The 23,024-nt window shown below is 46.3% G+C and overlaps 1 protein-coding gene across 1 annotated transcript in view; it reads left to right on the top strand.

The window, feature by feature from the left end:
• Nucleotides 1–21,666, top strand: part of LOC116898188 (aldehyde oxidase 4) — a 64,665-nt gene extending 42,999 nt beyond the window's left edge. The window contains exons 20-35 of the mRNA XM_032899552.1: nucleotides 1,543–1,639; nucleotides 3,236–3,360; nucleotides 5,278–5,411; nucleotides 6,486–6,573; nucleotides 6,840–6,926; nucleotides 7,021–7,212; nucleotides 8,264–8,491; nucleotides 10,097–10,192; nucleotides 11,657–11,785; nucleotides 16,429–16,503; nucleotides 17,259–17,311; nucleotides 17,793–17,907; nucleotides 18,157–18,222; nucleotides 18,764–18,949; nucleotides 20,397–20,564; nucleotides 21,613–21,666. Coding sequence (XP_032755443.1) covers nucleotides 1,543–1,639; nucleotides 3,236–3,360; nucleotides 5,278–5,411; nucleotides 6,486–6,573; nucleotides 6,840–6,926; nucleotides 7,021–7,212; nucleotides 8,264–8,491; nucleotides 10,097–10,192; nucleotides 11,657–11,785; nucleotides 16,429–16,503; nucleotides 17,259–17,311; nucleotides 17,793–17,907; nucleotides 18,157–18,222; nucleotides 18,764–18,949; nucleotides 20,397–20,564; nucleotides 21,613–21,666 — 1,893 coding nt within the window. The remainder of the gene's footprint in view (nucleotides 1–1,542; nucleotides 1,640–3,235; nucleotides 3,361–5,277; nucleotides 5,412–6,485; nucleotides 6,574–6,839; nucleotides 6,927–7,020; nucleotides 7,213–8,263; nucleotides 8,492–10,096; nucleotides 10,193–11,656; nucleotides 11,786–16,428; nucleotides 16,504–17,258; nucleotides 17,312–17,792; nucleotides 17,908–18,156; nucleotides 18,223–18,763; nucleotides 18,950–20,396; nucleotides 20,565–21,612) is intronic.
• The last annotated feature ends 1,358 nt before the right edge of the window (nucleotides 21,667–23,024 follow it).

The raw sequence follows: 23,024 nt of genomic DNA, 5'->3' as shown, positions 1-23,024 counted from the left end.
TAAAATAATTTATGTTTCAGCTGTGCTTAAGCCAGTGTTACAAGTAGGTTGAGAGCGCAGTCTCCAGTAATCTATCTGTACCTCAAGTCAGAGTCCTGAGACTCCTGTGTAAACCCCTCTTCCCACCGGCACTTCTGCAGGAAGCTGTAAAAAATGAGGCGCCCCATACCCACTTCTCCCATGGCCTCCAACCATGGTCTAGCTTAAGAGTCCAGAAAATTAACACCAGAAAGGTGAGCTCCTCTCCACAGGCAGTGAGGGGACAGTGTAGGGCACTGTGGGACTCATGAAAGTTACAACGCTCACCAGCTTCTGGACACTCTGCCTCTCTGCCCGTACTCTGATTACACACAGGCTCTGAAGACAGACACTTGAGTTAGGGATGGGAGTCTGCCTTTTACAGAACACTCTGAAGAGCAGTACAGACTTTGGCAAGCTGACTAAATGCCTCACACCTCCATATTGTTCCTGTATAAAATGGAACCCTTTAGGTACCTGCACCAAATGGTTATTGGGAAATTTAAACGTAGGAACCCAAGGAAATGCTAAGAATAGCACCCACAAAGGGGAATACGTTTAGTAGATGGTAGGTGCCATTTTGGTTTCGCTATTATTAATGAAGGCGAGGATATGTTTTATTTTGTTTTATATTGTTGGTGTCAGTGCTAAAGCCATAGCAGATGTCAACACTTTGTGTTGGATAGTGCAGGCATGGAGGGGTAGATGGATAGAGAGTGGCATGAGTAGGGTGCAGCCTTGAACATCCTCAGATCTGCCCCATTCTTCCTCACAGTTGTCAGTTCATCTTTACCTATTAATTATATTTTAACTGTCCCTTAAGCCAGTTCCTCTTTTCATCCTCACTTTCCAGCCCCACCCTCAATAACTTATTGTCACATGGCCACGTTGTCAAGAGGTCCCTGTCTTCCATTTCAGCCCGTCTATTCATGACATTAACTTTCTAGCCCTCGGGGTTCATCAAATCACCTTTCCTGACCTGCAGTGTCCTCCTAGGCAGTGTCAAAACCCCTTAGTGTAGAACCAAGGCTGTCCACAACCTCCTTCCAACTCGTTAACCACCCTCATGGTCCTCTGCTTCTTCATGAGGAGCCCACATCCCAGACAACCTGGCTTCAGCCTCGCTTTGGCCCCTCACTTATTCTATGAAGTACCATTGACTTAAAATGACCCAGGATCCAATTCAAGCCACCGATTCCAGAATATTCCAGGCTTTGCTCCATTTTACTCTTCTTGCCCCAGGGACAACACCTAAGTGGCAGGCCACCTCAGAGAGTGAATCAGCAGTCTGGAATTTGGGTCGTGTTTATATATACCCTTGTCCTTCAACACCTACGCATACATCCAAATCAATGTATGCTGACTCAGCTCCAAGTGTCAGGCTCCAAGTGTCTTAGTGTGTAGCTTTCTGATAGCAGAAGTGTAGAATTCAGATGGGGACAAATGAATGGCTTCTTAGAATTTAAAAAACAAAAACAAAACAACAACAAAAACATTTTGCTTTGGTTTGGTTTTCCACTGCAGCAAGCCCTAGAACACAACTCTTTCCTTTCTTCTGAGAAAAAAATTGAACAAGGGAATGTAGACTACGCCTTCAAACACGTGGATCACATCATTGAAGGTATGTACAGCCGTAAATGGCCAGAAAAATGAGACAACTTCTGAAACTGCATGCTTGTGTGGCTTGAGAAAACTGAAACTCTATCATAAGGTGCTTGTCAAATAGAACTTAAAACGCCCAATAAGTTCCTAACTTGATGATTCTACATATATACAAAGTCCTATAAATACTATATGCTAAAATATAGAATATTTCCAGTGCCCAGAAATAGTCACACACACACACACACACACACACACACACACACACACACACACACACACACACACACATGCATGCACACACGCACAGACACGGACACGGACATGGACACATGCATGCACACACTACGAAATGTAATAAAAAACTTAATAAAATGTACTATACTAACTAGCATAGGGATTATTTTGAGCTGAAGGCAACTGAGGAAAAATAGACACAGGGAAGCCGTTTCCTCTGCCCAGGCCCGTCCTCTCCTCTCCCTCACAGGAGGAAGGGCAGAACCACAGACGGTTCCAGACCTTTAGCTTCCCAGGGCTTCCCAGGCTCTGTGTGGCTTCTGCAGGCAAACCTCCCCAACACAAGCCTTCTCTGCTGTGGCTAATCTCCTTTCTGTCCATAGTTTACCATGCCTGGCACTCAGAACTCTTCGTGTATTTATTTACTTCCCCAAGCATCCGTTTGCGTCTGTTAGGATGGAACTAAGCCTCCAGGCCTGCCTGGCTCTTGAAATGTGTGTTTCCATTCCTGTGAGTGCCCCATTCACCCCAACTGTGTGCACAGGAACAAAACTGGGGGGGGGGGCAACAAAATATATGTTTAAATTCATGTTAGATTCAGCATGCACATTCTAGAAGTGAATGGGGGAAGAGGGCTTTTTTTAACAGGAAAGAGAATTTTTAATTGATTTTTTTAGTTAGCATTTAAAATAATGGATTTTGTTATGCTTTTCATCCCTATGCCTCACTGAACACTGCTTATGTTCCTATTCCCACCTTACCACTATTCTCCCTTCCATCCTGCCCTCCTCTCTGGTTTCCTGCCTCCCCCAAAATGGTCCCCCTCCTGGTGTGCATGTACATGTGCTTGTGTGTGTGTGTGTGTGTGTGTGTGTGTGTGTGTGTGTGTGTGTGTGTGTGCATATGCATGGACATGTGTGTGTGCATAGATATGTGTGTGTGTGCGTGTATGTTCACTTATTTGTTTTGAGACAGGATATTCCTACACAGCCCAGGCCGTCCTGAACTCCCTATGTAGACCAAGCAGGCCCCAAACTCACAGAGATCGACCTGCCTCTGCCTCCTGAGTGCCGGGATGAAAGGAGTACACCACCATACCTGGCCAGCTCTGCCATTTTAAACTTACATGTGCATTGACAAGTTACTCTACCATTCTCTGCCTCACTGATTGTTAATGTCACCTGACTGAGGCATGGTCATTATGTCACCTCTGCTAGGACTCCAACCAGGGACCTCTGGAAGAACAGCCAGGACTCTAAACTACTGAGCTATCTCTCCAGGCTCATACTGCAAATCGCTGTTTAGAAACAAAATACCCAAAAAGCTCCTTCACATTGAAACCTGTGCCTAAACTTTGTCCTATGTGTATGCTTTGCAGGCGAGATCCATGTGGAAGGCCAGGAACATTTTTACATGGAAACACAAACTATCCTGGCTATCCCACAAACTGAAGACAAAGAAATGGTGTTACACGTGGGAACACAATTTCCAACCCATGTACAGGTAACAGGGGTCTCTAGAAAGGGTATTTTAGAATACCCTATAAGATTGCCATGAAACTGGGCAGTGGTAGCACATGCTCTTAATTCCAGCACTCAGGAGGCAGAGGCAGGTGGATCTCTGTGAATTCAAGACCAGCCTGGTCTACAAAGCTAGTTCCAGGACAGCCAGGGATACACGAAGAAACCCTGTCTCAAGGAAGGGAGAGGGACCGCCACTCTTGTGCCTTAAACTCCCTGTACAATTGACACTGGCTAAACTCTAGCATAATAAAATGGGGCAGATAGATGCCTTTTAAAATGACCAGGAAATCTTGTGACATGCCAAGGTATAAGACAAGGTCCATTTTTCCCTGTCGAACAATAACAGGATGAAAATCTCAGAAGAGGATTTGAGTGGACATTTCTACAAAGAAAATATGTAAATGACTAGTAATATAAAATTGTAGTAAATAATTATTAAAAGTTCTGGTACAGGGGTTGGGGATTTAGCTCAGTGGTAGAGTACTTGCCTAGCATGCGCAAGGCCCTGAGTTCAGTCCCCAGCTCCGAAAAAAAAAAGAAAAAAAAAAAAAAAGTTCTGGTACAGGGTTTCTCCCTCACCTTTGACCATTTGTGTTTCCCAATGAAAGACACACACATAACCTTATGCTTTAAGCAGCACAATAGCTGGGCAACTGGCTATGCTCCCAGCTCTTAGAATCCATTTACCTATCGATAACACTGGATTGTTATTTACTATTTTTCATCTGGGCTGCTCTTAGCTCCAACTGACCAGCCCACAGGGCCACATTTTCTTCCCTCCTACCCCATGGCAGCGCTCTCTCTCTCTCTCTCTCTCTCTCTCTCTCTCTCTCTCTCTCTCTCTCCCTCCTGTATGTTCTTCTTCCATGGTGGCTTTCTCTCTCTCTCTCCCTTCTGTCCTTCCTCTTCTGACCCAAGCCTGCAAAGATTCACCCTTACCCATCTCTCTTCTGCCCAGCTACTAGCTGCCAGTGTCTTTATTCACCAATCAGAATTAACTTGGGGGGGCAGGGTTCCAGGGGCTATGTGCAGACTCCAGGTCTTGGGCATCTGCACTTAGCATTACAATAGACAGGAAAAAGATAAAACCTCAACATAAGATGTCCATCATTAACAGTCACCAGGGAAACCCAAATCACCCACCCTTTAGAATAACTGTAATCAAAAAAAAAAAAAAGCATTGATAAAAATGAGGAGAAATTGGAACCTCCATAAACTGCCAATAGATATAAAAGAAATTGCACATCACCTGTAGCAGTCTGGCAGTTTCTCGGAATGCTAGAAAGAGAGTGACCATGAAACCCAGCAGCCCGTGACTAAGTATGCAGCCAAGAGAAATAAAAATGTGCCTAGGAAGACTTACACACATCTAATTCCTTATATTGCTGATTTAAACATTTTTAATTTCTAAGACCTTAACACATGCTCATATCTGCATTACTTATAAGAGCCCAAAGTAGAAACAGCCCAATGTCTATTAATGGATGACTAAGAAAAAAGAAAGAAAAACTGGCATATTCCACACAGTAGAATAGTATTTAGCTATAAAAAGCAAGATATAGTCGTATATGGACAGAGGGCCTCGAAAGCAATATGCTAAGTGAAAGAAGCCATTCACAATGACTCCATATTGTATCGTTCCGCTGTGTGACAAATCAGTAGAGACGGATACAGAGCCCAGTCTGCGGCATAACGAGAAGTTAACAGGAAATAAGAAAAGGCTGCCTGGTGGATCGAGATGGGGGATGCTGAGATTTATAAAGTAGACTGGGGTGGTTGCACGGTTTCATCTGTAGAAGTGTTGGTTGGACTAGAGCATCCCACTGTGCATAAGAACAACAGGCAAGAGGGTAAACCACGGAATCGCACTTACGTGGCTTGGGACTTTCTCTTGCAGGAATACGTGTCTGCAGCATTGAAGGTCCCAAGGAACAGGATCGCCTGCCAAATGAAAAGGACTGGGGGAGCGTTTGGGGGCAAAGTGACCAAGCCTGCTCTACTAGGAGCTGTCTGTGCTGTGGCTGCCCACAAGTAAGGGGTTGTGTGACCACTGTAATGTCAGTAGCCTGAGTCGCGTGAGTCCTTCCAACCCCTCTCAGCCCACCTCTCATCTCAGTCTACAGTTCAGCCAAAGCTGGATGCATGGAAGGCTGACCAGAACATCAGCCTTACAGTAGCTTGTCCTGAAGTAAGCTGTGCACTGCTGTCAGGCAACATTCTCTACGCCTGCAAATGCTGGTGCAGACCTGACTGGGTAATTTGTAACTACCAAAGCTTACTAAGACGACATCCACTCAGGCTAACTCATCACCCTCCTGATGCAGAAGGAGAATCCATGAGCCTCTTATCTCACTTGTAATCTCCAGGTATAGAAAAGGCTGCCCCAAGTGAACATAGCAGCTTTGTAGAAGGTAGAAACCAAAGTCCTAAACGGACGTTTTACAGGAGGGGTCTGCATATGAGGAGACCGACGTCTCCAGAGCAGTAGGCCTCCACCTCTGCAGCTCGGCAATCCTCTCACAGCGATAAGTTCATGTCCCTATCACTGTCTGAAAGTGATATTGGGAACTAAGCCTTTCCACGCTTATAACTGCAAAATGATCATGGAACTTGTCTATAGAATATGGAAAAGAGCCAGGCAGTTTTAATTCCAGAGCTCAAGAGACAGAGACAGGCAGGTTGATCTCAGAGTTCCAGGCCAGCCTGGGTGTTGTAATAAGATCCTGTCTCAAGAAAAGAAAAAAAAAAGGAAGGAAGGAAGGAAGGAAGGAAGGAAGGAAGGAAGGAAGGAAGGAAGGGAGGAGGGGGGAGGGAGGAGGGAGGGAGGAGGGGGGAGGGAGGGAGGAGGGGAGGGGAGGAGGAGGGAGGAGGAGGAAAGAAAATGGAAATAACTTATAACCAAATATTATATCATCATAATGCAAATATACAGTTGACTAAACCAGAATAACTATTTTAATTCCAATGCTCCACTACTTCCAAATGTCATCTAAGGCCATGTTGCTACTCGTGTAAAATCACCAAGCTAATTACTTCAAGCCCCCTCCCCATCTATGCTTCTACTTTATGGAGATTACAGTTTTTTAACTGAGTCATTTCCCACAGGACTGGCCGCCCAATCCGCTTCATCCTAGATCGAAGTAATGACATGCTGATAACAGCTGGCCGCCACCCACTCCTGGGAAAGTACAAAGTGAGTGGAGTCCTCTGTCAATCCATCAGCAGCAAAGACCATTGGCCCCACACTCCTTAAGAGGGATAGAAGAGCGCTGTTTAAACCTAAGCAGACCTGCCTGGATCGTATCAGGATAACGCTTCTCTGACGATCGTCGTCGCCAAGCATGAGTCTGGCCTAGGCACTGGCTGTCAGTATGCTCAGATGTGTCCGTGCACAGCACAGTGTGGCTGCAGGAAACGGCAGCTGACTGAGAAAGCCATCTCCCTTTTATCACTTTGCAGATCGGCTTCATGAATAATGGGAAGATCAAGGCTGCTGACGTTGAATATTACACCAATGGAGGATGCACTCCCGACGAATCTGAGATGGTGATGCACCCTCTCCAGAGAGCCCATGGCCCTCACTTTATCTACCAAGTACAGCATCGAATAGATGATCAGAGTTATTTTTGTTTTAATTCAGGTGATAGACTTTATCGTGCTGAAGTCTGAAAATGCATATCATATTCCAAATTTCCGGTGCCGGGGCAGGGCTTGCAAAACCAACTTGCCGTCTAACACAGCTTTCCGAGGATTTGGCTTCCCTCAGGCTACGGTGGTAGTGGAAGCGTACATAGCGGCGGTGGCATCTAAATGTAACTTACTCCCTGAAGAGGTGAGGAGTTAGAACCTGCTAGTAAGACATGGCGATGCTGGTTGGCATGTGTCTTAAACTCCTACAATCTCTATATACAGTTTCAAGAAAATAAAATTCATTGTCCATTACCAGTCTACATTTTCTATTGTAGTATGTGAACCATTAAACCCAGTTAGCTTCCATCTGAGATACTATTTCTTAGGATTCTGTGGGTTCCTTGTGGGCTTCTCCTGGTCTTAGGCCAGCTCCTTGGAAGCTCTATGATTCAAGATGGCTTTATGGGCATGTATTCTCATTATTGACATTTCTGATGAGTGTTTGGCTGGCTTATCTGACTATGCCTCAGCTGAAAAGTCTGGTCTATAGCTGTTTATCCTTCAGGAAGCTGCCCAGATTCACTCTCACAGGGGAAGGGTGTCACAGGATTCCAGAGAGAAGCCAGGAGGTGACTTGCTCTAATCCGCAAATACTTTTCAAGCCTCTGTCTGTGTCACTATGTATGGTCCCATCATAAAAGGCAAGTGACAAGGTCAATCCAGAGTCAATGGGAAACTACACCAGGACAGAAATGGGACGGGATGCTCACAGCAGCCTTTTGTGCAAACATCTTGTCACAGCCTAAGACTGTGAGGAGAGCTAGAGGCATAACTTGGTGGACAAGCATTTGCTTGGTGCGTGCAATACTCTCAGGGGTAAAGTGAGGACAATTGGGAGTAATTACGAATTTGAATCCGGAGAACTTTGCCTTGCCAACAAATTGGTAACAGGACTAGGAAGCGTTCTACTGTTTCTCAGGGTTATTGTGAAGCTCACTGAAATCTGAATCCAAAGCCTGGGGCATATGAAGTAGCCATTAGTAGTTTCTATTGGTTTCTGTCGTTGTCATTTTACACACACACACACACACACACACACACACACACACACACACACACACACATATGTGTGTATATATATATACACATATATATGTATATATATGCATGTTTCTATACTAGAAGTGTTTCTAGACAAACTTTCTCCATATCAGACATATGACAAAAAATGCATGCATGTTCTCACCTTTCAGATTAGAGAAATAAACATGTATAAGCGAATCAGCAAGACAGCCTATAAGCAGACCTTTAACCCTGAACCTTTGCGAAGATGCTGGAAGGAGTGTCTACAGAAGTCATCCTTCTTTGCTAGGAAGCAGGCTGCAGAAGAATTCAACAAAAACAATTATTGGAAGAAGAAGGGGCTTGCGGTCGTCCCCATGAAGTTTAGCGTTGCAGTCCCCATGGCCTTCTACAATCAGGTGAGATGGAGGGGCTGGCTCTCTCAAGAAAGGCTCATGTACGAGGAAGGGAATCTGGGCAACCACAGTGTCCCTTTGGAGACAGAGAAATGAAGGGCGGTTCCCTTAGCAGAAAGAACACAGACTCAGACAAGGGCTGAAACCATGGCTATCAGGACAGACCTCCGAGATATAGTATTTAGAGTCTTGGGGAGCATCAGCAGTAAGGTCCTTCTCAGAGGGACCCATTTGAGTAACTGCACCCTAATATTACTAGAATGTCATGTTGTAGAAAATATTTAATCTTCATTGGGGTTTTCCACCCTGTCTTTGGTCATTCAATTCCCAGATAAAAGAAACAAAACCATACATCATATACTCTTGTGGGTTCCAGTAATATATATATATATATATATGTGTGTGTGTGTGTGTGTGTGTGTGTGTGTGTGTGTGTGTATCCTTTAAAGCACTAGAACTGGACAGACAATTAAATCTTCTTCCTCATCAATAACACCAAGTTATCCTGTTCCGTGTTATCAGTTTATCATGTTCCATATGGGCAGCTCAGAACTCCAACTGGGCAGCCCTCATGGCCCCGTTTTCATGATTCACCTACCCCATGGTATTGTCTCCTCTCTCTACCTTCTCTATCTCCTCATGGTCCCTACCTCAGACCCCTGCCTAGGAGCCAAAACCCTTCTCTCTCTTCTGCCCAGCTACAGGCTGTAAGCATTTTTATTCACCAATCAGGGATAATTTGTGGGGCAAGATTACCTTGCATCACTTGGGGTCCACAGAATCTCCCTGCCCCTGGGAGCAACCAGGGACAGTTTTTAGCATTACAATACGGAGTAACAGGCCAGACCTCAACAGTGCCAGGCCAAGTTTCAAGAGCAAACTGCTATAAACCAAAAGATCCCTTTCTTGGCCCCTCTCTCATTTCACCATAACTGCTTCTTCAGGGAGTCCAAGCTCTGGCATTATCTTTTCCTTTCCACCCGTGTGATGCGAGGCATCTGGATGGGGCCCACTGTTTCCCGTCTCTAGGCTTCTAGTCACTAGCATACAAACTGATGAAGGTAGACTAAATTAATCCCAAATCTCATCATCAACAGCATCATGTGGGAGCTCATTAAAGCTGGGCATTCAGGCTCCACCACCAGCCTGTGGCTGAGCAGGACTCTCCACTGAGGGCACACCCTCCTCCCCCACCACCATTCTCAAAGACAGCCTTTGGAAACCAAAAACATCTCCAGGTCCTTGCAAGTCCTCCAGTACCCGGGGGAAAGTGTGCCTGGGAATTTACTCGTGTGAGTTCCAGTCATGATAAGTCCATTCCCACACCCGGAGAGCAAAGAAAACTGAAGTGCTGTCCAGTTTGAGCCCTTGAGGAGACAGATGCTGGGGACGGAGGGAGGATAAATGCACACATTCACTCACACGTCAAGCTTGATGGTTTTGGGTCCAGGGTGTCTTGCGAGGGGTTGTCTAGGGCTTTCTTGTCCACAATGAGAAAAGAGAGATTGGTTAAATCAAAGGAACAGGTCTGACAGCCTCAGGGGAACTCCCAGGGAAGCGTCTGGCTCCCTCAGTTTCCAAAGTTGGCATGACGATTGTTTCCCTCAGGCAGCTGCCCTGGTCCACATCTTCCTGGATGGTTCTGTCCTGCTGACCCATGGTGGCTGTGAGCTGGGACAAGGCCTACACACCAAGATGATTCAGGTGAGACAAGAGCTCCCGCTCTCCACTGTGAAGTGTGTTTGGATCGCATGGGCACCAGGCCAGTCATTCCCACGTTGAGTCAGAGAGATCCCACACGCTGAGCACACGAGCCAAGTGTAAGACTCATCCTGATGTCAGGAATACAAAAAAAACAAAAACAAAACAAAAAAAAAACCAAACAAAAAAAAAACAACAAAAAACAAAAAACAAAACAAAACAAAACAAAAAAAAACACAAGGTGATGAAGGAAGGGGTCAGAACTGAGGAAACACGATGTCATTCCTCCTTCACCAAGAGAATTGAGCCCTTGTTTGTTGGGGTTTGGGGCTTTTTGTTTTGTTCTAGGGTTTTGTTTGTTTGGGATTCCAGTTACTACACATTAAAAAAACACTCTTAAAATGCATGGTAATGACTCAGAGTAAGAATGTGTTTATTCAGATCCTGGAGTAGAAACGAATGTTTCACATGACAGAACTCAGGCTCTCAAGGGTTCACACTTGGTGAGGCTGAAACCCACAGTCACCACAGGCACAGCTGGCAACCTGCTTAGAGGCTTGGGCAAACCCTTCTGTTCTGAAGTGAATGGTGTGCAAAGAAAAATGTCTACACTCTGCTTAAGGAATCCATTCACATGGCTGGCCACTGTTGTGTCGACTAATTCAAAGTGTTTCTCTACTGCTCTACAAGATCATTGCAATAGAATTTTCTTTCTTTTTGTTAATATGAAATATCGATTGTCCAGTATGCCATTTGAATTAAAAGTGTATATGGGAGGGGGACAGATGAGAGCATAGGATAAAGACGTGTACAAAGACACATGACAAACCCCAATATATATATATATATATATATATACATATATATATATATATATACATATACACATGTTAACATAAACACTGATTTTCTTGCATTTACTTATCCACCGAGTCATCTTGCCAGTCCTAAAACATGGTTATTTGTTTTTAATGCATATGAAAAATGCTCATATGAAAAGTTTCTTAATGAGAACAGAGAAAAAGACCAATACTTTTAAAATAAATAACATTTGTTCAGGTTCTCAGAACTAGTAAATCACACAAACTTTTTGGGCCGTCTCTGACCACTACCCTAAGCCTGTAAATCGTCCCTGTAGAAAACACCCCGCAGAAGAGTGTGAGTGACCCAGAGGCCCCAGAGCACCAAGCTGCCCTCCTTGTGTACTCTAAACCTGTCTGCAGAGTGGCCACGCCACTGCCTGGCCTCTACAAAACTGGTAGAAAAGAAGGCACAAAAAAGGCCGTTTACGCAGCCATCTGTGTACAAAAAGAAGTGTGTCCTTGACGTGCAGTTTAAAACCAAACTGAGTGCCTGTCCCGTAGTGGGACAATCAGGCATCATGCTCAGTTCTAGAAGGTGAGGTTTTTTTCACTTGGAACAGGGCTTAGTCGATGAAGTAAACACTGTTTTTTCTGCATCTGGCAGGTAGCCAGTCGAGAACTCAACATCCCCAAGTCGTACGTGCACCTTGTTGAGACGAGCACCGTCACAGTGCCCAACGCCGTCTTTACCGCGGGCTCCATGGGAGCAGACATCAATGGGAAGGCCGTGCAGGTGATTTGCCTTTCATTTCTGGGCCCCAGCCACCGTGGTGAGGAGTTCTTGTTATACTTGTTCCTTTATGGAGTTTGAGACACAGGTGAGGGGTTGGGGATTTAGCTCTGTGGTAGAGCGCTTGCCTAGCAAGCGCGCAAGGCCCTGTTGGTCCTCAGCTCGGGGTGGGGGGGGGGGGGGGGGGGGGCACAGGTGAGAAGGGGCATAGCTATGGTGCACTCAGCAAATTCAGGAAGAATCGTTTGTGCTTCCGCGGCATGGGCTGCGATCTTAACCCAGTTGCAGCAACCTCCCTCTCTTCGTCTTGGGTCAGAAAGTCTCTCCCTCTCACCCAGCACAGCAGAGCAATGCGGGGAAGTGCCATCTTGGCTTCATAAAGAGTTTGGGCCAAACAAATAACCGTTCCAGGGACCCATTTCCTTTTCTGGAAAACTGAGGATACAAATGTCACCCCCATCAAAGAACTATTAGTGAACTACAACCACCACCTCCTTCCTTTCTACTCCCAAACTCTAGAAAGCACCCATGGGCTATTAGTCTCCCATAAAGGCCAGCTCTACAAACTGACCATGCCTGGATAAGAAGGGAAGCTTCCAGACTGTAAAGTGTCTCCATGAGTCATAGGAAGTTTCCCAGAATGCTCCTCCAGGCATGGGTTCTGGAAAGTGCTGGACTCAAAGTGCAAAGGTTCTCCAGTCACTGTGTTTGGGAAAAGAGGCCTGTGACGCATGCCTACATACTAAAGGCTCTGACGAGTCAGTATGCCTATTGAACATTGTCTCGGGGCGCTTGCTAAGCTTGTTTAACCATAAGAACAGTCTAATTAATATCATCCTTCTTAACAGCCACAGAACCAATGCCCAAGGAAATGCCCCGGGAAATTCCAGTTTTGCTAAGATATGTAGGTGGCTGCATTCATTTTGCACAATTCATTCAGGCATAAATGTGTCATCTTCGACACAAAATTAAGTTCTCCCTCTGGAGCCCAAAACTACAGAAAAAGTGAGGCAGGATCCTTTTCACACACGATATGACCCAGCTGGGTTGGACAAAAATACACCTAGCAGGTGTGGAGAGTCCTCCAGCAGGAAGAAAAAACATGGAGGAGAGGGGGGGGGGAAGAGGGAGGCGGGGAGGAGGGGAGGCGGGGAGGAGGGGAGGAGGGGGGGAGGGGGGAGGAGGGAGGAGGGGGAGGAGGGGAGGGGGGGAGGGAGGGGGAGGGGGGGGAGGGGGGGGGGGAGGGGGGGGGGGGGGGGAGGGGGGGAGGAGGGGGGGGGGGGAGGGGAGGGGGGGGGGGGGGAGGGGGGGAGGGGGGGGGGGGGAGGGGGAGGGGGGGGGGGAGGGGGGGGGGGGAGGAGGGGAGGAGAGAGAAGAGAAGAAAGGAGGAGGAGGAGAAAAGAAGTAGAAAAGGAGGAAGAAGAGGAAAACAGGTGTTGATAAAAAGTTAAACACAGCAAAGTGAAGGCAGGCAGAGGAATCGTTGCACTGTGGCTGTCTTCCTGGTTTTATCTTCTGCTGAGGTGGTTAACAATAAAGGGTTGGGAAAGACTTTAGTCTCAGTTGGCATCCTTGGTGTGAACTGCATCCCAGGAGTCTGAGAAGGCCCAAGGTTAGCATGACCCAGAATGCCTTGAAGGTTGGGGGAATGCCGTGCCTGCCCCAAGCACAACCCTCCATGACCTCAGACCTCACACCTGCAGCCTTGGTTGTGCGGTGCTGGGGGTCGAACTCAGGGCTTCAGTATGCTAAGCGGATATTCTACCAACTAAGCCACAGTTCACTCAACCAATATTTTACAGTTAAAATGAGCATATCTCGAGTCATCAAAATGACCACTTTGTGATGCAATGTTATCATGAGATCTCTCTGCCCACATTTAGGGCCAAAATATACTTTGAGTTAAGACAATTAAAAGACGTGTGGGAGCCAGACGTGTCAAGGTATGTGTTTAACCCCAGTACTCAGAATATAGGGCAGGCAGATCTTTGAGTTCAAGACCAGCCTGGTCTACAGAGCAAAGACCAGGACTGCCAAGGCTACACAGAGAAACCCTGTCTTGGTTTTGTTTTTTTTTTTTTTTTAAGAAGTCAGTATGATGGATCTGGAGAGACGGCTCAGTGGTTAAGAGCCCTGAGTGACAGGTTTGATTCCCAGCGACCACAGGAAAGCTCACAACTGTCTGTAACTCCAGTCCCAGGAATCCAGTGCTCTCTTCTGACCACCAGGTCTGCACCAAAACACCCACACAGAAAAGTAAAGTGTGATACTTTTAAAAACATATACGAGCCAGTAACAGTGGCTTACCTCTACAATCCCAGCACCCCAGAGGCTGAGACCAAAGTATTGTGATTCTTCAAGGCCAGTCTGGTCTGCACAGTGAGGCCATGTCTCAAAAATAATGGAAAAAAAAAAAACCTTCAGCTACTCCAGCCGAGCAAGGTGCCCAAGGAAAGAAGGCCAAGGGGAAGAAGGTGGCTCCCTTCCCCCTGCCCACCCCCCACCCCACCCACCCCACCGTTGTCAAGAAGTGGGAGGCCAAAAAGGTGGTCAATCCTTTATTTGACAAAAGGCCCAAGAACTTTGACATTGGGCAGTACCTCCAGCCCAACAGAGATCTAACGTGCTTCTTTAATGGCCCCACTACATCAAGCTGCAGGTTAGCGGCTCAAGGTACCTCCTGCCATCAACCAGTTCCCCCAGGCCCTGGACAGGCAAACAGCTACTCAGCTGCATAAGCTTGCCCACAAGTACAGGCCAGAGACAAAGCAGGAGAAGAAGCACAGGCTGCTGGCCCTGCTGAGAAGAAAGCCGCTGGCAAAGGGGACGTCCCAACTGAGAGACCACTGTCCTCCGAGCAGGGGTCAATACAGTCACCACCTTGGGGGAGAACAGAAGGCTCAGCTGGTGGTGATTGCCCACGATGTAGACCCCATTGAGCTGGTGGTTTTCCTGCCTGTCCTGTGTTGAAAGGTGGGGTTGCCCTACTGCATCATCAAGGGAAAGGCCAGGCTGGGGCGCCTGGTCCACAGGGAGACGTGCACCACTGTTGCCTTCACACAGGTTAACTCGGAAGACAAGGGTGCTCTGGCTAAGCTGATGGGAGCTGTTAGGACCAATTATAATGACAGATATGACGAGATCCGCCGCCACTGGGGAGGCAACGTCCTGGGTCCTAAGTCTGTGGCTCGCATTGCCAAGCTGGAGAAGGTGAAGGCTAAAGAACTTGCCACTAAGCTGGGTTAAATGTACACCAAGTTTTCTGTACATAAATATAATTACAAAATTTTAAAAAAAAAGCTTCCAGCTAAAGTAAAGAACCAACATCAAAATACTTTTTAAGCCAGGTACAATGACATGTCCCTGTAATCCCAGCACCGGAGAAGCAAAGGCAGACAGATCTGTCTGAGTTCTAGGCCAACCTGGTCTAGAACAGTAAGTTCAGGTCCACCAAGACATATTGTCTCAAAAAAAAAAAAAAAGATATTGTTAATTGTTATTCGACTTTACATTTTTTCTTTTTTAAATATTTATTTTTATTTCCCGCACACTGGCGTTTTGCCTGTGTGCTGAGGATTGAATCTGGGTCCATGGAAGAGCAGCCCGTGCTCCTGACCCGTGTGTCATCTCTCCATACGCCCCTGCTGCCTTTTTCCTTCTTTTTAACAACGACATTTTCTTCTCTGATCTTGGCATTAGAAAATCTTTATTGTAAAGCAAATCTCAACTTAGAAACCACAGAAATAAAAAAGGTAGATAAATTTGACTTCATAAAAACATAAACTTGGGGACTGGAGACACTGCTCACTGGACAAGAATGCTTGCTGCTCTCCAGAGGACTAGAATTTGGTAGGTACAGTGGGAGACTCAAACCGCCCGTGGCTCCAGCTCCAGCCTATCCAGGCCTCCCCTGGCCTTGGGAGGCACACACATGTGTACATGCACACAGGCTCCCATTCACATATGAACAAACAAAGTAAATCTTTAAAAAAACACAAACTATCCAGTAAGATCATAAATAAAAATTACAACACATTAAAGAAAATATTCACAACATGTATGAGACAAGAAAAATTAAAATAAGCCAGCCACGGTAGACCCAGTCCTCAGGGGCTGAGACAGGAGGATTGCCATGAGTCTAAAACCAGCAGGGTTATAGAATGAGGTCTTGGTAAGAAAGAGAAGAGAAAGGGGAGGGGGAGGAAAAAAGGGAGGGAGAGGGAGACAGAGTCGGGGGGAGAGAGAGATGGAGAGAGAGAGAGATGGAGAGAGAGAGAGAGAGAGAGAGAGAGAGAGAGAGAGAGGTGAGAACAGTATCTCAATTAAGTTACTGCTGTTATTTTGAACCTGATTAATGTATAGACTGGTGTGCACGCCATCATTTCCCTTGTGTAAATGGACACGGAGAATTACAATAATTCCGAGGGGCCTTCTACTTAGTGCACATCTAAACAACACTGCTGACCTGCGAGCTGCAGGACATTTTCTTCTGAAGAAAGTCCACACCTTAACCAAACTTAAGACACCCTACAAGAGACAAAAACAAGTCTGTAAAACAGCCACCATTAAAATCCTCCTAAATCATTAACGTTTTGCTGTTCTTTGTGCTTGTAGTTCTGATGTCAATCCAAACATTTGCTTTTCAGAATGCCTGCCAGACTCTTCTGGACCGTCTTCAACCTATCATCAAGAAAAACCCCAAAGGAAAATGGGAGGAATGGGTGAGTTTTCTCTTTACTATCCCAGCCAGGACAAAGCAATACCACACATGCACACACTCACAACACAAGCATGCATACAAACATACATGCATGCACACATACAGACCCACACAAACACATACACACACACACTCACACACACAGACATCCACACACAGACACACACAAATACACACAAGCACACACTCACACATGCAAACACACACACACTTGTGACACAAACATGCACACTCAGGCATGCACACATGCACCCATTCATGCACACAGGTAAAAGTCCTAAATGCATGCACTGGTGGGCAGCACCCATCCAAGAGCTTAGTGTTTTCTCCTACTTTCTCAAACGGATAAGGTGTATATGTTCACTGAGATCCAGCATCACTTCTGAGCCAGGTCTTCCACTGAGCATACGAGTAGTACACATTCTAAAGTGCAACCAGCCTGGGGCTGCTGCCCTGTGCTGTACGACTGGCTATCAGGCAAGTCCTGCCCTTATAATTTGAAAGAACAACACTGTGACGAGTCATAAAGTAGCCATGTGGTGTGACCAGCACAGTGAGAGGCCCAGAGTGCATCCAGCACTACGCCGAGCCCCTCCACCACAAAGCGTGCTCTGTGCCGTGCACTCAGACCCAGGTCTCTCAAGGAGTAAAGGCGAACATGGACCTTGGAACAAGCGAGAAGAAAGCCCAGCATGGAAGGTACTTTTATCACTTCCCGTAAACTTCTATTTCTTTGAACCAAATCATCTTTTTCAGGTTAAAAAGGCCTTTGAAGAATCGATCAGTCTCTCGGCCACTGGATATTTCAAGTAAATGTTTTTTTTTTCTTTTGGCTTGCATTGTACTTGGGCAGTAGTCATGGTTAACTGGTGTTAATGTATGGCCAAAGGATTCTTTGAGTAGGGAAGGAAGACAGGGGGAATGAGGGAAACAGGGCAGAAGCTCCTCTGTCAGTAGCCATTGTCCACCAAAAGTTCCACAGTTACAGAGCTCCACCCTGCAAACATCCGGCCCAGCCCTGCACCTGCACAGTGGAGGGCAGGGTCAGACACCAGGTCTGTATCCCCTCCCAAGTCTGCTGAGGTTTGCCTGAGGCCCTGACCTTACAGTCCCTCAAGGGAGAAGGGGAGCAGGCCCCCAGCTACAGGGTAAGACACTGCCTGCAGCCCATCTGTCCTGTCATCTCAGGACCCCTTCAGCCATGTCATGTCCACTGAAGGAGAGGTGACAGCCATGTCATGACCACTGAAGGAGAGGTGACATTCTTTCCACACTTCCTTCTCTTCTCAGAGGCTACCAGACAAACATGGACTGGGAGAAGGAGGAAGGTGACCCTTACCCGTACTATGTCTATGGCGCAGCCTGCTCTGAGGTTGAAGTGGACTGTCTGACCGGGGCTCACAAGGTAGAACGATGCTTGCAGGCCTCAGCCGCACAGGGGCAAACGAACACTGATGTGTTGTCTGCACATAGCAACCAATTTGACCTGCCAGCAAAAGACCCGGGACAGATAAATAATCTTTGGTTTTGGTTTGTTTTTAAAATACATACATACATGCATACATACATACATGCATACATACATACATACATGCATAAAACAAAGCTTTTAAGTAAATGACATTGTCCATGTTACATTTCTCCCCCTGTGCAGCTCCTGAGGACTGACATCTTCATGGATGCTGCCTTCAGCATTAACCCCGCCCTGGATATCGGGCAGGTATGTGTGTTCAGGCCATACCCAAAGGGACATCTGTCAACCCCATTTATAGAAAGACTGTGAGTCTGAGGTCAGCCTTGGCTACATAGCAAACTGTATCTGAAAAGATGGGAGGGGGGAGAGGAAGAAGAAAGGGAAGGAAGGATGGAAGGAGGGAGGAAGGGAGAGGGGAGGGAGGAGGAGGGAGGGAAGGAACCAATGGTGGATTGAGGGAAGGGGCTTCAGAAAGGTGGTCACTGTTCATGTGGAACTTGGAAGGTGAGTAAGAGTTTCCAGGCAGAGTGGGAATAATCAGAGGAAAATGCCCTACAGACTTGAAGATGAGAAGGAACGTGCTAGATTTGGAACAGTGACAAGGCAAGTGTCAGACAAGTGAGGTCCCAAGTGCAGCAGGCAAGATGACAGCAGCAGAACGCTCGGGAGGCCCTGCCACAGAGTGTCTGCGAGTGACTTACGGAGCCTCAGAGCGTGGCTTTCATTCCCACTGGGATATCTATTCAGCCAATATGATAGACTTCTCACCCACCAAACTGTGCCACAGGTTGAGGGAGCCTTTATCCAAGGCATGGGATTCTACACCATAGAGGAGCTGAAATACTCCCCAAAAGGGGTGCTCTATTCTCGGGGTCCGGATGACTACAAAATCCCCACTGTTACCGAGATACCAGAGGAGTTCTACGTCACTATGGTGCGCTCTCGAAACCCCATAGCCATTTATTCATCCAAGGTGAGAATCTGCGACCTCTCTGTCTGTTGGTAGGGAGCAAATCAGTTGGTCCCTAGCAGAATACCATGACCGAGTAGCTGAAGCAGGGATTTTTCTCTCATGTGGCTCTGCTCTCTGAGAGTCCCTGAATGACAGACACACTTGCAGGCTTGGTTTCCTGAGTCCTACCTTCTTTGGCTTACTGATGGTCACCTGTACTCACTCTGTCCTTGTCACACTAGACAAGGCCCTAACTGAAACACCTCATTTTAGCCTAATCACCTCTTAAAAGACTTCATCTCCAAATGCAGCCTCGTCCCTAGGTACTGACAGGTTGGCCCTTCAACACATGCTTATAGAGAGACAGAAGTCAGCACATTACAGCCACCTCTGCTAAAAGATCATGAAGCATGAATTTGCTTTCTCCTTTCCATTGTAAATCCCCAGAGGCAGAGCCGTGCTGCTCACAAACTCCAGAAACCCAAATAGAGTCTTCACTCCAGACCTTGAAACAAAGCGAAATCCAGCGAGGCGTGCAGAGGAGTCTCTGGTGTCTTGTTCCACTAGGCTGGGGTCACTACGACCTTGCAAAGTGTAGAAGCTCAGAGTTCTCCTTCTCTAGTCTTTAACCCTCCCCTAGACTTGCTCCCTCCTGCAGGCTCTCCCAGGCTGGGCTTTCAGCAAGCACCACACCAGCGCTTTGCTCTACACAGTCACTGACTCTTGAGGTGTTGGCTCCATGCTTTCCAGAGCACACAGCCTTTAAGTAGCCAGCATCTCCAACTCCATAGACATCCTCATATATATGGCTTACCTGCATGCACGTGTGTGCGTGTGCACGCACACACACACACACACACACACACACACACACACACAAATCAAATTATTTTAAAAAAAAAACTAACTGGTGAATCTTGAGGCACACCATCCCCTCATGCTCTTCGTTCCACCCAACACGTGGTAAGGGGCCCACATGAGGACAGGAAACTGCTTCACTATCTACTGTGGTCATTCCGTTTGGGTTTTAAGTTAAAGGCAAATAAACCAAGGGCCTAGGTAGCTCAGAGGTAGAGCACCTGCCCAGCACACATGAGGCTTCCAGTTCTGGCTCAAACTCTACAAAAGAAAAATTTAATTAAAAGACAGGAACTGAAGGCACTGTGGACATGGTCTTCAGAACATGACCTAGGTGGAAAAATGATGCTTTTAGATGCCTGCTGTCCTAGGGTATTTTCATCAGGTATTCTGATAAGAATCCCACTCACAAATTCCTATGAGGAGAATGAAGTTCCAGCTACTTGGACAGACTCTTTCTAGGAGTGATAAAGCCAGAGAAGGTGTGTGTGCATTCACGTGTGCATGTGCATGTGTGTATGTGTGCATGTGTGCATGTGTGCACACCTTTGTGTATGAGATTAATCCTGAAGAACTTTGCTTTCCTAACAACCTTTTATGCTTTTCTCAGGGGTTGGGTGAGGCGGGGATGTTCCTGGGGTCCTCCGTTCTGTTTGCCATATATGATGCAGTGACCACTGCCCGCAAGGAGAGAGGGCTGAGCGACATCTTCCCCTTGAATAGCCCAGCAACACCTGAAGTGATTCGCATGGCTTGTAAGGACCAGTTTACTGACATGGTAAGGGAAGTCCCCACTGCCATCACCCCATACATGGACTTTAATGTTCTTGATTCGGATGTTATAACCATGACAACATTGCAGGTCGTGTCCATCTTTTTCTATGAAAAGTCTCCTTTCGCCTCCGCTCACCGCTTCCTACACACCTCCACACGTCTTCAAGTGTCGGCTTAATTGTTTCAGACTCTAGAGAAGTAGCCCACTAATAGCAAAAGGACATGGTAGATTGCCTGCTTAAATATTTTATCAAAATGCAATTGACGTGGACTTTTGATTGCCTTGTTTACAAGATCTCTGGCCTGCTCAATTATGCAGAACGTATCTGTTATGCAAACTAATAGAAGTAATTGAAATGAAACTGTCAGGTCTCTGGGCACACCTCTCCATGCCTTGCTAACACGCTGTACAGGAACTGTTCTATTTGCCAGCTACAAAACTTACACCCAGAGCTGTCCCAGAAACCATCTCTCCACGGCACTCCTCCTGCAGCACACATGAATCATGGGTTTAAATCCCAATAGTACATTGAGCCCTCAAGGCTACGGTGATGCTCTAGGTCATCCCAAACGTAAGAAGTCTGTCAGGGCAAAGGCTGGGGTGCAGCTCAGTGTCAGAGCATGTGCTTAGCATTCAAGAGGCCCTGTATCACTCACTTCATCCCAACACCAAACCAGACAGAAAAGACAGGATCCAAGCATGAGGACGTACATCTGTAATCCCAGCACTTTGGAAGCTGAGACAGGAAGGTCACGAATTCAAGGGCAGCCTAAGCTGCACAGAAATACCCTACCTCAAAAGAACAGAAGCACATCTGTATGAGATGTGTACTGATAAGATAAGATAAGGGGTGTAAGATAAGAGTGTGACTAAATGATTGAAATAGATACATAAATTATATAACTAACAAAAAGAAAAATTAATAACTTGTTCTGTTTTTAAATGCCTTCAGATTATAAGAGGGGTGTGTGTGTGTGTGTGTGTGTGTGTGTGTGTGTGTGTGTAATAACACTTTGTTAACAAGAGTCTTTTATCTTTTGATCTTTTTTAGATTCCCAGAGACGACCCTTCAACATTCACACCTTGGTCCATCCATGTGTCTTAATCTCGTGTCTTTAAGAAAAAGGAAGACCATACAGCTGATTCAAAGTAGCCCAAAATCAGAACAGCATATAGATTGACTAGAATTTATCAAACATGATTGTACTGTTTTTAGTTATTCTCTGTGATTAGCTTATTGTGTGATTACATGTTAAGATACATATTTTTACCAACTTGTGTGACAAAACTTAGAATTGGAAATTCTGATTTAGTTTTCATTTTCCTGAAAATCTGTATGATGGTAAGGTTTTTAAACCTGGCTAACCTGGAGTAGCTCAGGAGAGCCTCCTTGTGTTTTGTTTCAAGTAGCTATGAAACCCAAGAGAACTGTCTATCCTAAAACTCTAGTTTGGGAGTCTCCCCAAAACAGCACTCCTGGAAAACCCACTTTACAGTGCCTGCTACTTCCTGTGGTACAGATACTATCACAGGAGCAGGCAGAAGCGCTCAGGGAATCTGGATGTAGAGCTGGAGAGAGTTCGAATACAGCTGTCTCCAAGGTGTGTGGGGAAGCATGGCTCCCAGGGTGGTAGCACTGGAACTGTAAGAGGTGGAGCCTATTGAGAGGTCATTGGTAAGGGGGTCAGTGGTGATAGGAAGGAAATGAGCTAGTTCCCTGAGCCTGACCCCTCCTCATCTCTCCCTTCCTCTCGGCCAGTGTGAGCCATTGCATTTCTAGTGTGTGATGCTATTTACTGTGACAGAAAGGAGGTCCTCACCAGATGGGCAGACTTATGACCAGGCTTCTAAAATAAACCTCTTTTCTTCACAAAGTACCAAGCCTCTGGTGTTTTGATATAACAACACAAAACATATTTAAAGCACCATCCAAAGTTTCCAAATGACACCCCTCCTCCACCATGAACTAGGTACATGATGGAATATTCCTCTCCTAGGCAGCTGCACTGAGAAAAACATCAGTCCAGGCTTTGGCTTTGGCTTAATGGTGGAAGGTGAAATCAGAACCACTTCTTTCTGCCACCAAAGTAACACAAAATTCACGAAGTTCCTTTCTCTTTCGGTTCCGTTCTACCTATCTTATTATTGTATTTTCCCAAGGAAATGCAACCGAGGGCCTTTCTTGGGAAGTTTAAAAACAGAAATAAACACATCGAATAGCTGTCAAGGATCTGTGTGCTCAGGGCTTTATCTAAACTTTGTAGACATCAGTGGCTGAAGCTGAGTGGTAGAGAACAAACTTACAGCAACGGTTAACAGGTTTGAGACCAGACTAAAAGGACAGGCTGCTGGCTGAAGACGTGGCTCGGAGGATAAGAATGTTTGCTGTGAACGAGTAAAAACTGAGACCCTGGGCACCCACAAAGAAAGCAAGCCAAGGCTCATGCCCCTGTGACCCCAGTG

Source organism: Rattus rattus, chromosome 4 (genome assembly GCF_011064425.1).
Source record: "Rattus rattus isolate New Zealand chromosome 4, Rrattus_CSIRO_v1, whole genome shotgun sequence".
In the NCBI taxonomy this organism is placed as follows: Eukaryota; Metazoa; Chordata; class Mammalia; order Rodentia; family Muridae; genus Rattus; species Rattus rattus.
Note: the sequence above shows the minus strand (reverse complement) of the source record. Positions and strands in the feature narration are given on the sequence as shown.